Consider the following 25,304-nt stretch of genomic DNA (forward strand, 5'->3'; position numbering starts at 1 on the left):
CAACTACACTTAATGCTTGAGTAAATGTCTTCAACAGCTCAAACTTTAAACAACTAGAAATCACTGGAAAAATATAAATAGAGTTCAAAAACATCAAGAAGAATACAAGAAACAAGTTTATAATGCTTATTGTGCAAAATTCAAATATTTCATTTGTAATTCTAATATTTCTCTGTATGCACTTGGGGTTTCATTGACTTTATTATTTCAAGTACTATAATTTGTTTGAATGAGTTTGAATTATTATATATCAACCTTTTAAGAAGTATTACTTGTTTCAATTCTATTTCTCAAAACTGTGAGAGGCTACTTGAAGTTTTTAATAGAATATTTGAAGAAAAGTGATTCTATCCTACATACTTAAAAGGTAGTATTGTAAAGATAGCATTTGAGTTTTATATAATTAATCTATTTAATAATAGAGATAACCTAAATTGATCTAGTCTCTATAATAATAATAAAACTTAATTGATACACTTACCTATAGTATAGATACTAGACTCTTATAAAATATATCTATAATAAATTATATAGAAATCAAATGAAATTTTAGTTGAATTAGTCAAATTAAATTTTGTTGATGATGACTTTAGGTATTTTATAAATTTTTTGTATAAAATGATAAAATTACACTTATTATTTTGTAAAAAGAATAAGGTAGTTTTAGTTATTTTCCAATTGAATCGATGTCAAGTTAATTCGTGACACCAACTCAACCGGACATATTATATACGATATAAATAGACATTTATTTTAGAATTAAAACAATCAACACCACCATTAAGCACATCAAATATTGACATTGTACTTTTAAATGGTTTATTTTGAAGAATTTATATAAACTATTAAAAATAAATGAACGTATAATGATATACATGAGTTAACCGAACATAAACTCTATCGAAAAGCTTTATATTAATGTAGATTAGATTATGCCATACTCATAATATAAGTGAAAAAATTCACTTCAAAACATATTTCTAAAAAAATTTAATGTAAATAATAAATGAAACTTTAATTAAAATAATAAAATTGTGGCTCGGAGGATTTTGGTGTCCTAAGTTTTAAGTCTCGCTACTTGCAAATGTATTATGGGTTTGATTTTCATTTTAGATTTTTTAATAAAAGTTACATTAAAACAAATTTATAACAATATTAGTTATTTAAAAAAGTTTGGGTAAACTACAAAAATAATTATTTATGTATGGTTTAGATTATATTATGGTCACTGAACTTTAATTTGTCATGTCTTGATCATTAACATTATAAATTTGTAACGTAATATTTTGGTCATTGTGTCTAACTTGACATTAATAGTGTTATGAAAATCTAATGTGGTCCATTAAATGTTGATGTGACTTTCGTTTCAACACCTCATAATTTAAAACTTGTTTTTTTTTATTTTTTTAACTTTTTTCTTTTATTATTATTCTTTTCCTTTCTTCTTACTCGTCTCTCCCTCTTTTGTTTTTGCTTTCTCTTTTTCTCTTTTATTTTATTTTTTTTGTTGAAACAAGATAAGTTGAAAGTTGTTAAGTAGCACTTGGCAATGCCAACGGCAAATTGCCACTAAAGTGGTGTAAATACTTTCTTTTTTTTTTAGTTTGACAATTTAATAAATAAAACTTTTGGACTTGTTAATGTGTTGTCTTAGCATCATGAACTTTGATTTTCATGTGTAATTATATACATAAACTTTAATTGTGGTTCTAATATATACTTAAAATTTTAATTTTGATTTAATCATACATATTTAAAGAAATAATACATCGATTTATTTTATATTAAACAAATATAATTATTCATGTATGTAATATATAGACATAAAATGATGTTAATAATTGTGTTAATAATTTACAAGAATTTGATTAAATTAAAATTTTATTTATAAAATTACACAAAATCAAAATTCATATGTATATAATTACACATTAAACTATAATTCATATATAATTTTATGATTTATCCCCAAAATTTTATATATAAATATATACTTTCAAAACAAATAATAAAAAATACATATTACAACATTTAATCAATTGTTAATAACTTATTCGATACAGTGTATGATACAGTAAGGAAAATCATTAGTTTTTATTTTTCATATTTTAACCATCACTTAAATAAAATTAAAAAAAGGAATATTCCGACAGCATATTCTTAGAGAAAAAAGGTTGTCTCAATGATAGAACTCAAAGACTGAATTTATATTATCAGATGTTACTTTATACCAACTTTTACTCACCATTTGTGATTAAAACATTTTGGTGATATATATAATAGGATTTATATTATTTTATGTATTGTCGATGATATTATTAATTTTGTATAATATATAAGGTTAAATTTTGGTGTATTAATTTATTAAAATCTTCATATATTTATTTTAATATTATTATTTTTACTATATTATAAAATATATGTCATGTTTTAATTTTAATTCTAATATTTAAATATAACAATAACAACGTATCAAATCTTTATATAATCTCATACATGACAAAATTATTGTCTTGTAATATGCTTTTGATCGTGACCCACTAATTATTTTATGATTATATATCATCATGATAATTTATTTATCACCTTTTGGTGCCCTTTATTTTTAGTAAACTAAATTAAATTTCCTTATTTTCAATATTTAAGATATAAATATATATTATTTTTATAAATCTTTCCTCAAACTAAAATATGAGAAATTGTTTTATGAATTATTTACATCACATCATTTATGGTATCTTTTTAATTATTTAATGATATTTCAATAAAATTTTTATATCATTGACACATAATTTTGGTAATTTTTTATCCTAAAAGCTAAACCTTGAACTCGAATCCAAACCTCGAATCTCGAATCTCAAATCCTAAACCCTAAAATTGAGCATCGAACTTGAACTTTAAACCTTAAACCTTGAACCTCAAACCTTCAAGATTTTAAGTTTATGGTTCAATGTTTAGATTATGAGTTTAGTATTTGAAGTTCAGGGTCAAAGTTTAATATTTTGAGCTCGAGGTTAGATTCGAGGTTCTTAATTTCAGATTTAGGGTAAAAACCAAAATTATATGTTAAATATATAAAAATTCCTAAAATATTATTAAATAATTAAAAAAGAAAATAAATGATTGGTAAAAAGTGCATAAAATAATTTCCCTGTTTTCTAAGACTCCTCATTAATAAAAAACTATTAAAATATGATTATTGAATTTAATAAATCTTTTAAATTATAAATATTGTATAAAAGCTTTTTATTTTAGAAAGCATCAAATAACTTGTAATACAAATTAAGTAATATTTATAAAATATTCTAATTAATGCACGATTTCTTGTAGATTCAATATAAATAATATATTGAATATTAATTTTAAATAATAAATCGGATCACACAAAGATAAACATTATTGACTTGTAAACCTGCCTAGAGTGTGAACAAAAAAGGTGCTTATCTACGGATTTAATCCTGCCACGTCATCCTTATGCTTTTTATCAACACATTATCCATTTTAATTTACGTACCAAAGTAAATAAAATTGTTATTTTAGTAATAATTTTTTATCTTTTAATTTTCCAATTCTTTATTAAATTCTCTTATTTTGAACATTTCCTTTTAACTTTTAATTTTTATACCAAAAAGTCCAAGTATTATCGTATCCACGTCCTCATCCCCACGATTTCCACCAATCTCAACTTAATGGCAATTTTGCAATTTTACCTCAACGCCGGGTCAAGTTTGAATTAAACTCTATCAACAAAGTAAAAATATTTTATATTTGTTTTTTATATTTTATCGAACTTGTTTTTCGGACCCCAAAAATATATTTAAATACAGTTAAATTCCCCACATTCACAACACAATTCTTTTATTGGTTTATTTATACTTCTAGTCTCTATACTATTTTAACTTTAAAAATTTTGTTCCTATATTATTTGACAGTCTAGCTCCTCTGTTTTTTTAATCAAAAAACTTGATCTTTCTTTTGTATAATTTAAAATTAAAATCCAATTCAAAATACTATCAATACATTTTTTAAAATTTGAAAATATAAATTTTTTCGGTACAAACAGAAACATAAAGCTATAATTAGATTAAGTGGGGCAAAGTTATTCCAGAGCGGTCATCATGTAGCTTTTGAAGAATTTTATTCGAGGGTTGCATATAGCTAAACATGCTCAGAGGCCTTGAAAATGTCATTATTGCCAGTCTGTCAATTACTCTTTTACCCTCTTTGAGTATATGTGTCACCCTAATCATCTAAAGATGTTGAATAATTTCTTTAATAGCTCGTAACATGGCTGAATGGTGAAACTCAATTGACTCATCTTGAATCAACCGGATTGTAGTCATACTATCCATCTAAAGGACAACTCGTTGAAGGCCTAGACTCCAACTCTTTAAAATATAACATTTTAATATTTAAAGATTTAATTTAAAAATTAAATAAAAATTGGCAATGAATATAGAAATTTAATATAAATAAGTTAACAAATTCATTAATTACACATTAATTTTTAAAGCAGACAAGTATAAGGACTTAAATTGATAGAATTAAAAATAAAAGAACTAAATTTCAATAATGAGAAGAATTACAGTGACTGAGTAATAATTAGACCTTTTCTATTTCTCTCTCTTTCTCCATTTCAATCATTCTCTGCTCTTTTAACTCCACTCGTCCAATCATCATTATTTCACAAAGAAAATTATTTTTTTTAAAGAAAAAAATTGAAAAAAAAAAACCATTAAAGTCTTATAAAGAAGGAAAGAGAAAGCAAAGTACTTTTTACTTCAAATTCTCTCTCTCTTCACGGCTCTCTCTGTTTGTTTGCGTGTGATCGTGGCAGAGAGTCTTTCTATTGAAAATCGGTTAAATTATTTTCCCTTTAATTTTTCACACTCTTTGAACCTCATTCAGGTAATCTTGTTTTTTTTTTTCTTTCTTTTTCCTTTTATGTCCAATTTACTGTTTTGGTGGGTTTCTTTTATGATTTTTATTAGAATATTGAAAAAATTATGTTTTTTTGGGTCTAATGTGAATTAGGTTTTTGTTTTTGAGCAAAAAAGTTTGAGCCTTGATATTAAAGTTAGCATCTTTCTGGGTTTTGTTTGTCTTTGAGTTTGCCGTTATTGTTTTCTGATATTGGATATTAAAGAATAGTTTGATTGCTATTGTAGGAGTATTGCTCAAAACACTGATTTTTCAGCTGCTATACCTAACGAATATATAAATATACTATGTGCCTTTTGGACCTTTTTATAATCTTAATTTTGCTGAAGGTTTTTTTTTTTTTCCTGTGGACTTTGGATTTGGTATTGGTCTCACTTTTATACAGTGATGAATTTGGAGAATCAGAACTTAGGTTAGTAAATAGATAAAAAAAAAAGAAAAAAAAAGGATAAGACTTCTGAATTTTACTTGAACTTCAATTCCATTTTGAAGTCTTCAACTTATTTAGGCTTAAAAGGTCTGGATTTTTTGTGATATCATTTCATCATGTTTCATGGTGTGAGGATCTTTCAAAGTTAATTATGTAGGCTGTTGGTTTGACTTTTTATTTAACTTTTCCATGTTCCCTTCAGAACACTTTTGAGATTATGTTTCTTTCTATTCTTAGTAGCAAATTGGTTGTCAAGCATGCAATGATCTATGTTTCATAAGGTTGATATATATTTTGTTCCCTTGTTCTTGGCAGAAAAAGGCAATGCAATGAAGCAGTCTGTTGACCATTTGGTTTCAGGTAATTTTACGATTGTTCATGTTATACTGCCAATGCGCAATGTGTGTTTTTTTTATTTAACTGATCTTGTTAATTGTGTGTGGTCTAGATCCTACTAAGATTCCAACAGCAAATGCATCTAAGAAAGTGGAAAGTGCATGGGGGATTTTATCTGGTTCTGATGCATACCATGCCTCAACTGATGCCACCCTCTTTTCTAGCTCAATGCCTGTTCTTCCACATGAAAAATGTAAGTGTTAGCACTTGCTTAAAGACTATCTACTGTATTAAGGAAAGACTGACCTTATTTTGACTATATGCAGTGAACTTAAATGATACGGACAATAATTATCAATCTATTGATGGTATTACATCTGATCTAAATAACCTACGTCAAGATGTGGAAGGCAATGATCCACTTGGGGATATTGAAGCTCATGCACTTGGAAACTTGCTTCCTGATGATGAGAATGAGCTTTTAGCAGGCATAATGGATGATTTTGATTTAAGTGGGTTGCCTAATTCACTGGAAGATCTAGAGGAGTATGATCTTTTTGGTAGTGGTGGAGGTATGGAATTAGAAACTGATCCACAGGAGAGCCTGACCATCGGCATGTCAAAAGTGAGTCTCTCTGATGCTGTTGTTGGGAATGGCATGCCCCCTTATGGCCTTCCAAATGGTGTTGGAACTATAACTGGGGAACATCCGTATGGAGAACATCCTTCGAGGACATTATTTGTTCGTAATATAAATAGCAATGTTGAGGATTCTGAATTAAGAGCTCTTTTTGAGGTAATTAATTCTTCAAATTATTTCCGATGACATTCCTTGACACTGCATTTTCAGAGCTGCTGTGTAAAAGGCATTCTGCTTTTGGAAATACTTCCATTATTTTGTCCGTTTTTCATATATGCATTGCTTGAAATTGTAATACATTGCCCTTAGAACCAGAAATGCCCTTAGAACCAGTTTTTCAAGTTAAAATTAGTTGGGCAATATGAAATTGTAACTATATGTTCCCTTAATTCTAGAATGAAATTTTGAATTGTTAGATTATACGGTTATCGATCCAAACCTGTTGTTTCTCTGCTCTTTGATGCTCGAGAACTACAAGTCACTTCCAATCTTTTCTGATTCAACTGCTACATTTATTTTTCTCCTTTTTGCAGCAATATGGTGATATTAGAACTCTGTACACAGCATGTAAACATCGGGGCTTTGTGATGATATCCTATTATGACATTCGTGCTGCTCGAACAGCTATGCGTGCATTACAGAACAAGCCACTAAGACGGAGAAAACTTGACATTCACTTCTCAATTCCTAAGGTTTAGAACATTTTTATTCCCGAATAATTTCTTCTGCCATGGTTTTGTTTTTATTAACTCCTTTTCCTTTTACTTTTCTTGTAACCTATACTGCGTCAGGATAATCCATCAGAGAAGGATGTTAATCAAGGAACTTTAGTAGTATTTAATTTGGATCCATCTGTTTCAAATGAAGATCTTCGTCAAATATTTGGGGTTTATGGTGAGGTTAAAGAGGTGATGCTTTTTTTTTTTTTTCCTCTTTTCTGAAAATGTTTCCTTGCTTCAAACATGAGATTGCGTGTTTAGTGTTTCTGAAACAAGTTTTTTCATCACTTAAAAAACAGATAAGGGAAACACCATACAAGCGACACCATAAGTTCATTGAGTTTTATGATGTTAGAGCTGCAGAACAAGCTCTTAAGTCACTGAATAGAAGTGATATAGCCGGTAAACGTATTAAGCTTGAACCTAGTCGCCCTGGAGGAGCTCGTCGAAAGTGCGTATATCTTATACCTTGTTCTTCTATTAGTACTAATGTATAAAACTGTAATTTCTTTTATTTGATGAATCTTGTCATCCCTCTTAAATAAGTCTTTCCTTATAGTATTTGACACTGTGATAGCATTGGGCTGTTCCTTTTTTCTATGTGACCTGATAGTGTTTTGCCATTTGCTCTTCTACTGGTACCAAGGCACAAAGCTATTAATTGGAAGAGGTAGATTGTAAATTAAAACTCTGCAAGGAAATAGAAACTATGAGAACTACTGCAGTTGTGGCCTTGTTCAAGTGTAATTATATGGATCATTTATCTTGGCTGCTGCATGCTGGACTTTATCGACATTCTCTTTTTCTTTATTTAGAAAACTCTCTTTATTCTGTGTTTACCATCGGTTACTATTTGTTTGTTTGATTTCTTGCGTTGTTGTTATTAGAAGTATAGCAATGATAAAAATATTTGATTGTTAATCTTTTTCAACTTGTAGTTTGATGTTGCAACTTAATCAAGATCTTGAACAAGATGAATCTCGGGGTTTTAGACATCAAGTTGGTTCTCCGATTACCAATTCTCCTCCAGGTAGGGCTTTGAGCTACATTCTATCATTTGTGTGCATATGGTTTGATTGTCTGGGATTTATTTTGTAAACTGAGGATGTTGCAATATTCCTGACAGGTAGCTGGGCACAGTTTAACAGTCCTATAGAGCATAGTCCAATGCATTCTTTTAGCAAGTCCCCTGTTTTTGGGACCATGAGCCCAACTACCAGCAATCAATTATCTGGTCTGGCTTCTATTCTGCATCCTCAAGTGTCGAGCTCTGTGAAAGTTGCACCGATTGGCAAGGACCAAGCAAGGGGTGGTCATGCAGAGCATGCATTAACCAATGCAAATTCAACCCATGGAACTGGGTTTCAACTTTCCCATTCTCTTCCAGAGCCAAAGTTGAGCCAATACCATGGAACCATACCTACTTTTGGTCCGTCAAATGGTTCCAGGATGGAAACATTGTCTGGGCCACAATTTCTTTGGGGGAATCCAAATTCATATGCAGATCGCACAAACTCTTCAGTCTGGCCGACATCATCTATGGAACATCCATTTTCATCCAATGGAAATGGCCATGGCTTTCCATACACAGGCCGGCAAGGATCTTTCTCAGGCTCATCCCACCATCACCATCACATGGGATCTGCTCCATCTGGTGTTCCTCTGGAAAGGCACTTTGGTTTCTTCCCAGAATCATCAGAAAATTCATTCATTAGTCCTGCTACATTTGGAGGCATGAGTGTAGGCCACAATGAAGGTTTTATGGTTAACATGGGTTCTCGTGCACCAATGAGTTCAGGTATTGGTATTCCACGGAATGTGTCTGAGAACGGTTCAAGTATGAGAATGATGTCTTCACCTAGGTTGAGTCCTGTATTTTTAGGCAATGGCCTATACCCAGGACTACTGCCAAACAGTATGGAGGGGTTGGCTGAGCGTGGCCGGAGCAGACGGGTTGAAAATAATCGGAACCAGCTGGATAACAAAAAGCAGTTTCAGCTGGACTTGGATAAAATTATTAGCGGTGAAGATACTCGAACAACTCTGATGATAAAAAATATTCCAAATAAGTCTGTTCATCCTCTATAATCTGCTGCTTTATGAATATTGACTACATGTCAATATGTTTGAAGTACTGATGCCTTGACTATTTCTATTTCATTATGATATTCAGGTATACCTCAAAGATGTTGCTGGCTGCCATTGATGAAAATCATCAGGGAACTTACGATTTTCTCTATTTGCCAATAGATTTTAAGGTAATGACTATGGGGATCTGATTTGCAGTTTAGACTTCTAAGTTCAATTGCAGCTGATGGATATTCTCATTTGTGATGCAGAATAAGTGCAATGTGGGCTATGCCTTTATTAATATGCTGTCTCCTTCACACATTATACCATTTTACGAGGTTGTCTTTTTTTTTTTTTTGACTTAATATATTTTCGACTTTTGCGTCTTAGGCATTTAGGTGAATTTAGGATAATTGGATTTAACCTTTTTTTCGAAGAAAATTTCTGCTTGTTATTAAAGGGAATGCAAGCTTGCTATTGAAGCCTTGGAATGTTTCCTTTGGATTGATTTATATTATACTATATGCAGGCATTTAATGGAAAGAAGTGGGAGAAGTTTAATAGCGAGAAAGTTGCTTCTTTGGCATATGCTCGAATCCAGGGAAAGGCAGCTCTTGTTGCCCACTTCCAGAATTCAAGCTTGATGAATGAAGATAAGCGCTGCCGCCCAATTCTCTTTCACTCTGAGGGTCCAGATGGTGGCGATCAGGTAGCATTATAATATGGTATTCTTACTTTTATATTATAACCTACAACTATACACTTACTCCTAAGGGCTTTCAATAACTGACTGAATTCGGCCATTTTTTACTCGTTTAAGTATCAGAATCTTTTTATTCAAGAGTTGCCTTTCTTAAACATGATAATAACAATGGATTTATTTTCCCCCTTTTTTGTAGACCATCCCAGAGCATTTACACTCTAGTTTGAATATCATCCGCCAGCCAAATGGGTTACCCTTGGGTGATTCTTCAGGTAGCCCCAAAAAGAAAGATGCTGGCGAGGAGCTTGAAACCTTCTAGCAGCTTAATATCAGGAGATTTTGCCCTTGTACCAAATTCATGGGGCAGTGAAGGCTAACATATTTCGTACATAGTCGACCGTAAGAACATAGGAAGAGGTGAACCCGCTATTGACAGGATGCAGATTTTGTGTAGTCTAAGCTAGCTGAGCATTCGAACATGGAAACTGTAGGTTCATTGTGGTTTGTGCACGCATCAATATCTTTTTGTCTTGTATTTGAGAGGATATTATGGTGGGGTTTCTGCATCATTGTTCTGTCTCTGCCTTGGCCTCTCTATTTTGGCTTCTTTTTCGGGGTTTCGAAATGGACATAAGCGTCGTGAGAGTTGAGATTTTGATGGCTAGGGATGTAACATTAGTGCCATTAACAGAAAATTGTATAGTTGAGAATACAACCTGTTTTTGTTTATCACATAATTTGGTTCTCTATGAAATGGATGCAATTGACAATGGTTGTTTATGCTCTATGCATGCTGCAGGCCTAGTGACTCAGCATTTTTTTTCATCTCAGGATACATGTCCTAAATTGTGATTTGTTTTCAGTTTATTGTTGGTATAAATGAATGTTATTACAGTCGACGTGATTATCGGTGGTAGACACTAAATGTAATTGTAAAACTAACAATTTTTACTCCACTTTTCAATTATTTGTCTTCTAAATAGTTTGAATACATATTTTATAAATGATTATAAGTCATTTGAAAATATTCTTGAATAGGGATGGATCCATGATTTATGGAGAGAGCAAATATTTGAAGTTAATTATTCTGATATGAGCAGGCTCACTTCTACATTGTCACCATTATTACACAAATATCACGGGGTTTCTTACATTTCAACTTGTTATTTTCAGCTAGCAAACCCCAGCATCTTCTCTTCATTTCGCTTTATGCTGAAACAAAGAAATGTATATATACATATATAATATATATGGATATAGAATATGTATGTATGTACTCACACGATTATTCTCAATTCTCATACCAGCATTGATGGACAAACAGGCTTCACCTCATGAAATTGTTGGCTTTGGGTGCAAGATCAAAATCTATGTGACCCCATTGATGCATGCTTAGAGCAGAGAGGGTTTCTTTGAAGAGATTATTAGTGTTGTTCTACTAGTGATGCTTTTTGTCTTCCTTTCGTTTTGATTTCCAGATCAATGAGGAAGTAACATTTGTTATGTTCCCTGACATACTGAACATGTCCATTCATCCTGTTTAGAAGCTTCCGCGACATGTTTAGCCCTAGTCCTTCCTGCGTTGTCCAACTATTTCCACTCTCGAGCATTTCTTGAATAAGAGTGGAAGGAAGGCCTTTACCTGGGTGAGTCATCCTACAGGGACATGGAAAAAGCAACACTGTTACTCGAGAGTACCTTCTGATGGGACAAACCGTGGAACATAGCATAGCAAAAACTAAGGCAAACAGTGACATAATTGCAGTTACCTGAATTGTAATCGGAGAAACTCGTTACCATCTCGTAGTAGCTTTAGACCACGTGAAATCTTGATTTCTACCCATCCATCTGGAGAAGGAGCATGATGCACCATGTTAAGCAAGAAATCCGATAGGACTAGCTGGAGCCTAATTCGATCACCGTATAAAGATAGTGCCTTGATTTCCTTCGGAGTTTCATGAAAGAGTTGTAAGTTCCTTTCTTTAAGCAAAATCATGACTTGACTGACGACAGCATCGAGAACGTTCCCTAGAACAAATTCTTCCATGCTCAGCTCCATGCTGCTGAAATGATTTAGACATTAGTACGTATTGTGATACATATCAAACCATGATGGCTGCATATGATGAGCAAAACGAACAAACTGAAGTAATGTTGAGACCACAAGGGTCATATTATGCAGATAATGGAACTGAATCGGGACTTACCCTTCATCATCGCTTCGAAAGTCAATATCCTCAATTATTGCCGAGATCTGTCTTTCACAAGCATCACTAGTCTCAAGGAATTGCTTCTGATTTTCAGAAATGGCTGTAGTTTCTAAAAGTTTGTGGGTAAATCTAATACCATTCAAAGGATTTTTCATCTCTTGTCGCATGTAAACTAAGTGCTTAAGTTTCGTAAACAACTCTTTGTCTTCTTGCTTGTGTTCTTCACTAGCTTGCTGCATGGCAGGCACAATAACCTGTAAGAAGCAGAAGCAACCAATTATGTTCCCATCAGCAGCAGTCCGCCTGTTTGCCACTATGTAAACCTCCACAAATTTCCCTTTTCTATCGAAAAAGCTGAAGGGAAACTTCTCAGCATCCCGACCACTAATTCCTTGATACAACATGATCATAAATCGAGTCATTGAGTCCTGGCCTTTGAGCTGACATAAACCTCCAAAGATTTCTCCAGCTAGTATTTTACCTATGACCTCATTTCTGCTGTAGCCAGTCAGTTTTTCCATGGCTGCATTCCATTCAGAACAGCAAGTATTCTCATCAGAAGCAAATATCGGAGGGATCAAAGGGCTAAGACTTTGTATGATAGCCCTATAATCTCCTTGCAAACGGATGAACTTATCCAGCACGACTTTCTCAGATGTGATATCTTGACCCACAAAGCATACACCAATGATATCATTTGCGTAATCCCTGCTTGTGCAGGCATTGACCACGATATAAACTACTGCATTTTTCCGATGAGGCTCGAAATTTCTGAGTTTTAACTCAACATTCTTGTCTTCCTCACCTGGATATTACTAGGTAAACATGAGTTACCATATCATTTGAAAAATGTAAATAACTGTGTTTAAATATATGTTTGAAATAGCAAGGATACCAAATGCACAAACTCTGTATTGAATCAAATATGAATGAAAAAACAAGTGCGGAACTATAATTTTGAATCAAAAACAAAAAAATTCATTTCGTATTGAATGTCCTCGACCATTGAACAAGGATGAGATTACCTTGCAAAGCTCTTCCTATGAGATTTTTGTACACTTCTTGAGAATCTTCGTGAACAACTTCATCAGCTAGGGATTTCCCGATTGCATGATCGGCTTGTAAACCTGTCAATTCTGCAACTTTTGCATTCCAACCATTTATGATACCGGCTGTATCAACTCCAAAGACTGGAGCTGTTCCAGTCTCAATCAATCTAACCATTTCATATGCCACTGAGCTGATTTCATTGATTCCCTCCGTCTCAGTATCATTTTGCTGGCCACAAGCTAACTCCTTGGAGCCACTCTCTTCCATGTCTCGAAATGAATCTCTCATTATTAGCTGTATAGAGTGAATAGCATTAATTTCTGGAATCTCCCAAGGCAAACTTCTACTTTTCACCACTTCAAGAAAAGCATTAAAGGATGATCTCGGATGCATTCTTCCACTATCATCCTTGTCCTCCGGGTGATGCTTGGCTCCTCCCCATTTCACTTCCTTTGCAGTATGAGACCTGAACCAGAACAAGAAATCCTTTGAAGTGATTCGGGCAGTAGCCATACCGCAAACTGCATCACCCAGTAAAGCAGCACCAGGATAGCCAGCATCAGCCAAACTATCGGTGCTCAGTCCAGTAGAATCCTCATGAGTGGTGAGCAGCCACTGAGTTATATCTTTTACCTGCGACTCAGTTGGAGTAACACCCAGCAACCAACATTTCCCTCTGTAGTGAAGTGCAGCCCCATCACACTTTACAAGGTCCATGATATTAGGGGATTGTGTCACAATACCCAACGGGGCATCACGGAGAAGCATATCACAAAGTAAGGTTTGAGTCCTTAGAATCTTCTTCTCAATTAATTGTGATGCTAATTGAAGTTCCATGTATAGCTGCAGTCCAAATGCCTGCATGAGAAATTCACAGGCATAACGAAGGGGGAATGGCACATAGCGCGGCGAAGTATGATGACAGACAACCAGTCCCCAAAGCTTTGTTGAATCATTACCATTTATAACGACTGCCATCACTAACGAGGCAATCGAGCCCATATTTGCCATGTACTGTGTGTGACAACCATGGGGTGACCTAAGGGTTGAATTGACCAAGCAGAGATGCTGTTTCAGCTCATCACTTTGAATGACCTTAACAGGATTTGCATGGCAGTCACAGATCATCCTAACGCGATTCTGCTTGAACAAGAAACGAGCAGCTTGAGGGATATCTGTAGCAGGGTAATGCAAACCCAAATAAGGCTCTAAATCAGACCTCCTGATTTCTGACACAACTTCACCATGACCATCATCATGGAACTTATACACCATAACCCTGTCATAGCCAGTAAGTTTCTGAACATCCTCCACAACAGTATCACACAATACTCCGATATCACCACCAGGAAGCGACTGCAACCTAGCAATCGCCCGAACAGCGAGTTTCTGTGAGTGCACAGCACCAGCAAGCGACAATGCCGGATCACCTAACCGAGCAGGCTCTAAATCAATCACAATCCCCACATCAATTCTATGCAAAATAGCATAAAATGGCTTTTGAGTGCTCCTTGAATAAACCCAAATCGGGTTTAACAATGAAATCTCTCTAGATGCGGCAGCTTTTGCCAAAGAAGCACCTGATGCAGGCGTGAAAAGGCTTTTCACATCAATCCCAATCAAGCCCTTCACCCCTTTAATCTCATCCTCACTATCCAAATCCAAACCCAACAACCCAAAACAATTCTCACTATAACCAATGATCCTAAAACTGGGTTCTTCAACAGCAATCATACAACCAAAAGGTTGAACCAAACCACCCCTTTGGATTCTCGACAGATAAGCAGTTATTTGTTCTTCAGGCACACTATGTGGAGCATAAAGAACCGATTTTGAATAGTTAAAGGACTTACCCGACACACCAGACTGCTCAAACTCAGCCATAAGCCCAGCATCCGCATTGTATTGAGCAATGAGTTTCCCTTTATCCATAGATTTCATATTACTCGCAGCTGATGATGACAAAGCAGCAACGGGTCTTTCTCTTTTGGGTTGTTTTCCTCTTTCTCCACTCTCAACTTCCATTTATTGTAGGAATCTGTGAGATTATTTAGCACAAACAAAAGCATGGCCGTTGTGTAAGAAGTAGCTGAAACTTTATCGTCACCATGCCTTTGCTTTTGCCACACTCACTGTGTTTTTTTGTTGGATGATTGATTAATAACCCTTTCACACTCTTTTCTCCCCCTTTTTTTTAATCTCTCGCCTTTAAAACATGAATAACTGAGCTGTTAGTACTTGTTCTTTTCATTACCTTAATCAAGGTTTATCTTGTTTAAACATGTCTTAGACACATCTTTGCTGTTATTACAGTACCAGTACACTATCACTCTCAATTCACGTCAACTTTTGTCAATTAATAAAGACCCTTTCTTTTATCTCATTGTCCTTTGTTTTGGAATAAGGAGCACTTTTTGTTTTCCTTTATTTTCACTAAAACTCAATAATCATATTCTTAAATCACATCACAATAGTTTTAAACTTATTTTTCAAATTTTAAATCCATTCGTTCTAAATGAACAAAATTTTTATAAATAGATGCAGGACAAACTAAACCCTTATATGTTTGTTTTACTCTATTTTATTTTATTTTAAAATTATTATTTTATCTTTTATATAATAGAATAATATCTTATACAGTAAAATTTTTAAATTCAATAAATAATGTAAAATTGACAAATATTTTATAAAAATATAATAAAATATTTTAAAAATATATGATAAAATTTTAAAATTATTTATAAAATAAATAGTATCAGTGTCTCAAATACTAACCTTTATATTAATATATATATTAAAATTATATATACAAATATATGTATATATTAATGTTATATGTATACTGAAATTTTATATATACATAAATTCTGTTAATGAATCTATTATAAATATATACCTTTATAATATTAAATTTTATTGTGATCCCTAATCACATAATAGCCTCATAAATTGGATATAAGTAGAAATTTGTAAGGACTGCTTTAGTAAATATGACAAAGAAAATGGTCTACAGCATGAATTATAAATGTATAAAAAATTAAAAATGTTTGAATTTAAAAAAATAATTAAGTTTATTTGCTAATTAAATTAGACTTCAAATTTTATATGATGAAAATATAAAAAGCAAAGACTTTATAAATAAATGCCGACAAAAATTTTGACAAAAAATATGATAAGAGTGGATAAGACACCAAATGGTTTGGTGATAGAGTCAATGGACAACCTCAAAAAAGGCAATTTTTATATAAAAATAATATTTATATATTAAATGTGAGCCACGAGTTTTTTTATGCTGTAAAATACCAAAACTACCCCCCTTTCTTTACAAGTCCCTTGTTTTGTTAAATGTATTGGAACAACTAATGTTAGCAAACAATTTTTGAAGAAACACAAGTTAATTAAGAAGGGTGTGGATTGAGATTTAGTTTTATTGATATGGGTATTATTATCGATATAAGAGAATGTAAATTTAAGTGCGTTGAAACGTATTATTTTCTTATTTATGGATTGAAAATAGACTATAAAAATATTTTTAAGGAAGGTTAGTTTTACTTTTATGCCTTTAGATTATTTTTTATTTCTAACTTCATCCCTTAATTTTAAAATATTAATATAGTATTAATTAAATTTTTTCTAACTTGAGCTATTAGCATATTTAGAATATATGGATTAAATTATAAAATATATTTATAATTTAATCTTGTATTTAAATATATTTAATGCTAGATCTAATTGACTTTTAATATTTAAAATTGATGGTTATGTCGATAAAAATTTAATTTATACAATATTAATCTTCAAAAGTTAAATTAAAATATTTTGAAATTAGAATTTAAATTTTGGGACATAGCTTAAGGGTATGAACCCAATTTAACAATGTTGTTTAAACTTGATCAGGTCATATCAACATCTAGGTCGAGAGAGGGGTTAGACAGTTGACAACAAACCGTTTGGAACTGGGTTAAAATTAGTTGAATCGATTTTCTTTATTTTGAACAAGTATTTAATTAAGCCAATTTAATTGATTAGACCAGTCAATTCAAAAATCAATAATTTGATTGGTTTAATCAACGGTATCATTTTAAAAAATTGGATTAAAATATTGGGGAGGTTCTTGTGTTATAAGGATTGGATCAAATTAGTTATTCTATTATTAAACCGATCAATTTAATCCCTATACTATTAAAAAAGAAAATAAGATAAAATTGTAATAGATTTAACATTTACTGTTAAAAAATATATTGAAAATTTTTATTTTTCAATTGTTGTCCAATTCCAAATAAAATATTTCATTTATAAAACTATAGAAACTTTAAAAATGTTAACTATGTTAAATCGTAACTGATTTTTCTAAATAGAAAAGTTAAATATATTAAAATTTGACTTTATTTGATTCTTTTTAATAATACAGGGACTAAATTAATCGATTTAATTGTATAGAGATTAATTTGATCAGATCCCTATAATAGAGGGACTTGTGAGGTACATTCACCAAAAAAATTGCCAATTAAATTGCACAGAAAGAAACGTGCACAACACGTATCACAAAATGCGACTAGGGAAAACATCAAACACCGTTCCCTCCACAAATTTCCCGTCAAAAGTTTCCCTCTCTTTCCATGAAACTGCACGTGTCAACGCGTCAGGCTGAGCTGGTCCTAATCCCACGCCCCAGAATCCTAAGGGTCCAAGTTGCTTTAAGGATTTCATCACAGCCGTCCAAATCATCCAATGGAAGCCGACATTTGGCCCTTCTCACCTTTGTCTTGACCGTTCGTGGAAGTTAAAGAGAGAGAAAACAAGAAACATAAGTCTTTCAAAGACAGAAAAAAGAAAAAAAGAAAAACCTTTTTTTTTTCCCTTTTAGTTTCTAAACAGGTAATTCTATTCTCATGCTCTAGAAAAAAAATTCAATTTTTTTAAAATAAATTTTCTTTCAGCTGATTTTTTGTTGTTTTATTGTACTGTTTTTTTGATCTTTAGTTATGGTTCTTTTTTAATTTATGACTGTTCAAATGATAGTTTAAACTGTATAACTGTCATTTCAGCTGGGTCTTTTTTTTTTGTTAGGGTTTAATATGAAAAGGGTTTTGATCATTTTGGGGTTTTTTTTAAATGTTTTGCTGTTTAATTAAGCTATTTTGATGAGATTTATTGTGCTTTTATGGGAATTAGAAGACTTGGGTTGACTTCAATTTTGGTGGGTTTTACTTGAAGATTTTGTTTTTTGTTTGATAAGGGTACTTATTTTCTTATCTCTCAATGAATAGTTTTGCTATGTTGCTATTTTTCTTTTTAAATTTATTTGTATGAAAGATTGTTTCTCAAGCTAGACCACAATGAACCCTATATTTATCTAACAGAGATCAAGATCTAGGTTTAAAAATTATAATATTCATTGTTATACCGAGTTCATTAGCTTAATATTCTCTAGTAGTTTTAGTCTTGGAAAAAAAGGTCATGGACTTTGATTTCTAAACCCCCTTTTTTGTGCTATAAATATGTTACTGTTCACAATTGTTTTGCTTGAAAATTATTTGTTTTAATATCTTTTCTTCTTACCTTGATGATTCATGTAACACTGGTTTTGTTTGTATAGAGGGGTTCCCACTGATGTTCCGGAATCGAGATTGTGGAATATATAACATTTGCAGATCAAATGCCATCTCTAAGAATGAAGGCCAAGTCAAGCACGGGTTCTTTAAGAGAAAAAAATGGTCTCCGTGTGTGTCAGAAGTCTAGCGTGATTTGTAAAAGACCATGCTGTCATGTCAGAGTTTCCCAACAAGGAGCTGAATTCAGTTCATGCATTCAAAACTCTCATGATGGTAATAAGCTACTTTGAACAAGATTGATATTTGTCTAATACTCTATGTTAATTGTTACTGTTATATATATGCATTGAAGTGTTATTATCTAGTTTATTAAGTGCACACATCAACTAGATAATAGGAAATTAGAATATACTTTCTTGTATGTATGCCTTTGCATGTATTCCCTGCCTTTAACCCTATTAGTTCATTCTCTACGTGGTGCTTCCTAGCATAAGAATCTATTGGTTCTTCACTCAATTCATTTGTTTACTTATATGCATGCATGCATGATAGGCTTTCTTTAACTTGTCCTTTCCTTTAAAAAAGGAAGATAAATTATGTTTGATATTTTGGCTTTTAATGTGCTTGCTGACTGTTGATAGATTCATCGAATGTAGACGTGGCCCCTCAAGGTTTTGAAACTGATGGGGCTGATGTTCAGCAACTAATTTTGGATGAAGAAAATTCTGAGCTTCAAAAACAGCTCTCAGTTTTTGTCGATTCTACAACAGTGGGGAGAATGGCAAGTTTTTTGTTTCTTTTAGGACCTTACTTTGTGAATTTAGCTGTTAACTTCCTTTTTTGCTCTGCATTTTGAAGATATGGCGGAGGTGACTGGCTTCCAACTTACTTTGCATTCGCTTTAATGATGGTTTATTAATTTGCAGGAAACTGCCCACGGCTGTGCCTCAAACTTAGAGACAATATTCTCTCCTTTTCTGGAGTCAATCCAAATAAACAATCAACCTAATATTAACAATAATGCAGGTGATTTTTTGTTTGAGCTGATAAAATACTTTATAGTGCATGAATTCATTTCCCATTCTCCACTTCATCAGGCTATATACTTATATGAACTTTGTTGTTTAGAAGTTTTGTGTATTTGATAAACTGCCTTGCCTTCTTACCCAAGGCTGGCACCTTAGTGTTTTTATGTTTTTCTTATATGATTGTCTTTCTAATGCTAGTCTTTCACATGTTGGATGGAGGTTGTGGGATTCCAAATGACTGAGTTGTTGGTACCTTTTCATGTTGTGGAAGTTGCGATGTTCGGTTAAGATAGTTATTTGATGCAGTTATCTCTTTTTCAATTGTGATAGGGAATAGTGACGGCCCTGAAGTGTCAGCACTAGGCACTGATGATAGTGATGATAACAAAAGCTCATTTGGCAGTCAGACATGTAACATATCAGATTTCTTTATATCTGACATGATAATTGCAAGCATACCTTTTGATGGAAATGCTGTTGATGATAACATCTCTGGAATCGATGCATTTCCTGATTTCAAGTGTTCTGAGCCAAGCATGTTGTTTGACGTGGCTGAGCAATACATGATATTACCTTTCCTCGAGGACACTGTCAAAACCAATGAAATAAATTATGTTAACTTGCATGAGGAAGCCGTGATGGCTCAAGATAATACTGGTATACACCTAGCAATTGGTCAGATGAGATCATGCGCAGAGGACTCTGATGTTAACTCTGACTCTGATAAAGCAGATGACTTTGACCCACAATCGTTTATAAAAAGTTTACCAGAACTATCTGATGTAGTTTCAAGTTTCCGGCCTGCTGCAACTGCCATGGAAGCTCGGAGAAGGAATCCCATAACTCTTGTGCTTGATTTGGATGGTAAGACATACATGGTTTGTATGCTATCTACCATGCGTTTTTTGTTTTTGGGAATAATCAATTATTCATTTAGCACTTCCCGGTACTGCTGCCTGTACATTTCTTTCAAATGTCTAATTTTGTGCTTTCTTAAATGGAGTTTGAACATGCTGTTTCACACTTTCACTTCTTATGTAAAGCCATAAGGCCTCTTGGAGTAAACCGCTGTTTTCTGGCAGAACCTTTTGGGAATTTATTTTCCCAATTCTAGAAATCAGTCGAGGGTAAACCACTGTTTTCTGGCATACTTTTTGTGCATGTCATAGTCACCATACATGAATTATTTGAGTTTTGCTTCTTTTTCATCTTTTTAACTTGGGGACTTAAAAAATTTAATAACAAATATTAGTATAATGTTTAATCTCCTTTGCTTTGATACATGCAGAAACTCTTGTCCACTCTACACTTGAACCTTGTGATGATGCTGACTTCACCTTTACAGTCTTTTTCAACATGAAAGAGCACACTGTGTTTGTAAAGCAGAGGCCTCACCTCCATAAATTTTTGGAGAAAGTTGCAGAAATGTTTGAAGTTGTTATCTTCACTGCAAGTCAAAGCATTTATGCAGAACAACTATTGGACATACTGGACCCGGATAGAAAGCTCATATCTCGGCGGGTTTATCGTGAATCTTGCATTTTTTCAGATGGAAGTTACACTAAAGATTTAACAGTATTAGGTGTTGATCTTGCAAAAGTTGCTATAATTGATAATTCACCACAGGTATTTTACCTGCCTACTTCTCTTAACGTTTGCTTCTGATGAACTTAATCATTCTTGCCTTTAGATTCAGTCAAGTCTTATAATTGTCATCCTGGCAGTCAAAGTTTTCTTTTTAAAGCGTTCATTTCTTTTAGATTATGCGTAATGTGTTTGTGAGATTTAATTTTGCTGAGGCTAAGGTTATGTTGATGTCAACTGGCGAATGGTCACTTAGTGACTGCATATCTTTGTCATTAAAATGATTCAGATTTTGAGGCATTTCTTCTTACAGTTAGAAATGATGTATACTGTTCATTTGAGAATCTTTTCGCTAGCAACAATAACAAGCACATTATCCAAAACCTATATTAACAGTCTAAGGAAGTTGTGGGACCTTTTGCTGCCCTTAATATCACTTAAATTGGGTAAAGGCTATTTGTGTAGTAGCGAAATCAAAATGCATTGTCTCTTAAGAATCTTCTTTGCTCGTTTCAGGTTTACAGGTTACAAGTGAATAATGGGATTCCTATTAAGAGTTGGTTTGATGATCCATCCGATTGTGCACTAATTTCATTACTTCCCTTCTTAGAGACTCTGGTTGACATTGATGATGTCCGCCCTGTCATTGCCAAGAAATTTGGTAACAAGGAATAAGAGCACCTTTATTTCTCTAGCTAGCTTTCAATATAGTTCCTTGTCTTTCTATTTGCTTTTAAAATTTAGCTTCTAATTAGATACCCAATTCTCATTTTCTCTTTAAAATTAACCACAAAATAAGCTATCATTTGTCTTCTTGTCATGTCTGCCTTTTGTTGCTTGTTTCCTTTTCTTTCTCCCCTTATTTGACGCCCTGAGGAGTTCTCTTATCTAATTTTTGTTTATCAAAGGTAATGGTAGAAAATGTCTCTGTTTATTTTATTGTACAGTTCAGGTTTCAATCATATAAGATTGTATATGAATTATTTGTGAAATATAATCTTGCAGATTCCTGTTTGCTTTCTTTTTCTGCTGCTTAGTTAATTATCTCGTGTTTAAAATTTCTCTTTTCCATCTTTTCATATAAATTCATTGAAAGGAATCTTCTAGAAACAACAATCCTTCCTTCTTAGTAGCCCCTTCTTTTTCCCAATGTTTGTTGATGCTGCAATCACTACATTTTTTCTGGTCAAAAACATAGTAGACTTGAGACCCTGTAAGGTCATAGCTTGAAATTTTGGATAATTATTTCTTTAAGTTCCATAGTCTTTAACTTTTCCTAATTATACTTACGTTAGTTGACTGAAAACCTCTAAGTATGTCAAGAAAACTGGTGAGCATATAGGTATTTAAGGCAATTCAAGAAACATTGTGAGCATTTAGGTATTTGAGGCAATCCACATGTGAACCATATTGTGGAAGAACAACTATGTTGACTCAAAAACTTTAAATATGTCGAGAGACATTGTAAGCCTATAGGTATTTAAGGCAATCGTAATTGAATTTGTCTGAAGTAAAAGGTTATACCGACAAAAATAAGATCCTACTATTATTTTCTACCGAGGAACCTTTATAGGATGGTAGGAAGTTGAAATTAGTTGTATGTTTTAGTTGATGTTATTCTTTGTATGAAATCAATAAAGATATGATATGCAAACAGGAGATTAAACATTAGGGATTAAGGTTAAGAGGTGATGAAGGATTAAAGTAATTTAGTAGCCCTTAATGGCTCTGGTTGTGCTTTATAAAAGTTGAGTGCCCAATGAGTTAAAACGCTTCTGGTTTAGCTTATTAACACAAGACCCTGAGAAAATCAAGTATTTAGAAAGGAAAAAATAAATATTTGAGGCTGACATCTTGAGTGTTGAACAGAAAGTTGAATCATCTGCTTTGATTTATCATTTATGTGCATTAGTTCATGAACAGAAGTGTTTCCTGTTCTATTTGGTGGACCAAGAGCTGTCTTCTCATATGGTTAAACGAGTATAATATGTCAGCTGCTTGGGCATACTTATATGCTTTGAGAATTGGAAGATGAGATTAGGAGCTTGACACTGCTAAGACTGCTATGCTTGAAATAGAGTTATGGAAAGACGATAGTAATAGTGACTCCTTCCTGTTGGAGAGGAGGCGTAGTGATAATGCATCATATAAGCTGTTAAAAATGTTTCCTTGCTCTGAGAAAGTTGGTTACTTCCGATTAGGGCTTTGTTTTTCCCTGTCAGATATCCTCGTCTAACTCATAGGCAGGCCTAGATCAAGTATTCGGAACTTCATTCATTATCAAAGTATCTACTGCCAAGCCTTGAGTAAATTATTTTGTTTCTAGGAAGATTTAGATTTTGTGATACTTGAGATTTGAGAGGATTAGTAGATATATAGTATCCGATTAGGTGATTTGCTCATTTGCAACACTTGGACCTGTGCCATAAATTAGAGGTCAAACCGAGTTGTGTACAAGAATCTAGATACAAAGATGTAAGATAGGAACAGATATAGAGCTGGCGACAATGAGATAATATGTGGTTTTACGGCACAAGATCTTGTTCAACAGGAGCTACCTCCCTTCAGCTTTGCTTGGATTATAGGAAGATTTGGGAATGAAAACCATTTAGCCTTGTGCAAAATTGGAGAATCCAAGAGAAAAAATATGATGGGTGTGGGGCTTATACAAGTTAGCTACACTGTTTGTCATAACATCTGTTGAATCCTTTGATCATCTTTACAGTTTTACCACTTTGCATCCCTGACCTGCAGGTCGTTTGATGAACTAAATCTATATAAGATTTATCTGCAAATGGCAGCTAATAGGTATGCAGAATTCTGTTGCTACTTTTTAACTTCTCTTATGAATTTTCTTAATATAGCTACTCACCATGCTGACATCTTTTTTCCTTTTTCCTTTTTCCTTTTGGATTTTCGAAGTGACGATAAGAACAAAATTGAGTGATGATTGTAAATTTGAGATGATAAAAGATAATATTTCGTTTATACTGTGTCATGTTTTGTTCCTCCAATTTAATTCTGCTTCATAGGTTGGCACAGTTATTTGGTATGCTTTGATCCCTGTAAAAAAACTTCCACACAACTTTCTAATTGAATTTTGTTATGGACCCAAATTCCATTTGATATTACTGTATTTGTAATTTCTTCAACGGTACCACTAGGTTATTGCATTGATTGAGGTGTCTTCATTTGTTTAATCTACATGAAATCCAATTATTACTGATGAATGAACCAAATTTCGAGTACATAAACATTGAAGAAGCGATGACAGCAAAAAGGATAAAAGATGCATTGAAACAGTGGTAAAAGTTCTGTTTGGAGATGAGAAAGTATGAACTTTTCTATGAATAAATCTATTAATGCACTAGCCAAGTCTGGGATGGTTTTTCTTACATCTATATTCTTAACCATGTTTGGTCCAAACGGGATTCTCCTTGGGTACTTTACCTTCACTGGATGGATTGGATATTATCAAAACTGAAAAGACTTAGTTATACAATAGTTTGTCTAAATCAAGGAAGTTCAAACTGTTTCATAGTTTGGTTGTTTTTGTCATTATGTTTCTATTTTTGATAATGTTTTAGGAATTTTTGTCAAATATATGATTTTTGTTTATTTAGTAAATTTTTAGATCGAAGCCTAAATAATAGTTTAAATATAAAATCTATTTTAAATTAAAGGTGTTTATAGACTGCATCGTGCCTATATAACCTATTAGCACCAATTATATGGCAAAATCCGTGGTTTAAGTCTCAAATTTTATCAAGTTCATTTGTAATTTAAATTTTATTTTTAATTAAAAATAATTTTTATTTAATATTTAGTAATTAATACATTTTTATCAAAAATCTAAATATATACAAACTTAACATATTTTTTATTACTATTATAATATATTTAAATTTCAAATGATATAAATGAATATAATATAAAATAAAAATTTGAAAAATAAGTTAGATTAGGCTATGAATATTGGAATTTAGTTTTGACTCATCTCTTAGAAGGGGTTTAATTTCTTTTATGAAAACGTACTTG

At 32.7% G+C, this 25,304-nt stretch overlaps 3 protein-coding genes across 17 annotated transcripts; 2 read left to right on the forward strand and 1 right to left on the reverse strand.

Annotated features, from left to right (window-relative positions):
- Window positions 1-4,669: 4,669 nt before the first annotated feature.
- Window positions 4,670-10,593, forward strand: LOC108489131 (protein MEI2-like 5). 6 transcript variants are annotated; one of them, XM_017793431.2, is made up of 13 exons: window positions 4,670-4,908; window positions 5,687-5,731; window positions 5,820-5,960; window positions 6,034-6,503; window positions 6,881-7,039; window positions 7,139-7,255; window positions 7,366-7,517; window positions 8,005-8,096; window positions 8,193-9,135; window positions 9,240-9,324; window positions 9,406-9,474; window positions 9,666-9,845; window positions 10,036-10,593. In XM_017793431.2, exons 2-13 carry the CDS (start codon window positions 5,701-5,703, stop codon window positions 10,156-10,158), a joined length of 2,562 nt encoding a protein of 853 aa, XP_017648920.1. In that variant the 5' UTR covers window positions 4,670-4,908; window positions 5,687-5,700; the 3' UTR covers window positions 10,159-10,593. The 6 variants fall into 6 exon arrangements, 5 of the variants coding, with proteins under 5 accessions (XP_017648920.1, XP_052876089.1, XP_052876087.1 ...); XM_053020129.1 differs by lacking the exon at window positions 4,670-4,908 and adding an exon at window positions 4,948-5,458; XM_053020127.1 differs by lacking the exon at window positions 4,670-4,908 and adding an exon at window positions 4,948-5,353.
- A 298-nt stretch (window positions 10,594-10,891) lies between these two features.
- Window positions 10,892-15,467, reverse strand: LOC108489130 (phytochrome E). Of its 2 annotated transcripts, none has more exons than XM_017793430.2 (4): window positions 13,075-15,467; window positions 12,047-12,854; window positions 11,609-11,899; window positions 10,892-11,495 (listed from the first exon to the last, which is right to left on the reverse strand). In XM_017793430.2, exons 1-4 carry the CDS (start codon window positions 15,122-15,124, stop codon window positions 11,264-11,266), a joined length of 3,381 nt encoding a protein of 1,126 aa, XP_017648919.1. In that variant the 5' UTR covers window positions 15,125-15,467; the 3' UTR covers window positions 10,892-11,263. The 2 variants fall into 2 exon arrangements, with proteins under 2 accessions (XP_017648919.1, XP_017648918.1); XM_017793429.2 differs by having other exon boundaries at window positions 11,609-11,902.
- Window positions 15,468-17,745: 2,278 nt separating this feature from the next.
- LOC108489382 (uncharacterized) lies at window positions 17,746-24,392 on the forward strand. Of its 9 annotated transcripts, none has more exons than XM_053020165.1 (9): window positions 17,749-17,977; window positions 18,699-18,927; window positions 19,311-19,435; window positions 19,581-19,680; window positions 20,013-20,546; window positions 20,971-21,308; window positions 21,783-21,927; window positions 24,021-24,074; window positions 24,189-24,392. In XM_053020165.1, the coding sequence occupies exons 2-8, from the start codon at window positions 18,759-18,761 to the stop codon at window positions 24,035-24,037; spliced, it is 1,428 nt and encodes a 475-aa protein (XP_052876125.1). In that variant the 5' UTR covers window positions 17,749-17,977; window positions 18,699-18,758; the 3' UTR covers window positions 24,038-24,074; window positions 24,189-24,392. The 9 variants fall into 9 exon arrangements, 6 of the variants coding, with proteins under 6 accessions (XP_052876125.1, XP_052876126.1, XP_052876122.1 ...); XR_008272256.1 differs by having other exon boundaries at window positions 17,756-17,977; window positions 19,296-19,435; window positions 21,783-23,937; XM_017793905.2 differs by having other exon boundaries at window positions 17,774-17,977; window positions 19,296-19,435.
- Window positions 24,393-25,304: the final 912 nt, after the last annotated feature.

The sequence above is a fragment of the Gossypium arboreum genome, chromosome 10 (assembly GCF_025698485.1).
Source record: "Gossypium arboreum isolate Shixiya-1 chromosome 10, ASM2569848v2, whole genome shotgun sequence".
NCBI classification, from domain to species: domain Eukaryota; kingdom Viridiplantae; phylum Streptophyta; class Magnoliopsida; order Malvales; family Malvaceae; genus Gossypium; species Gossypium arboreum.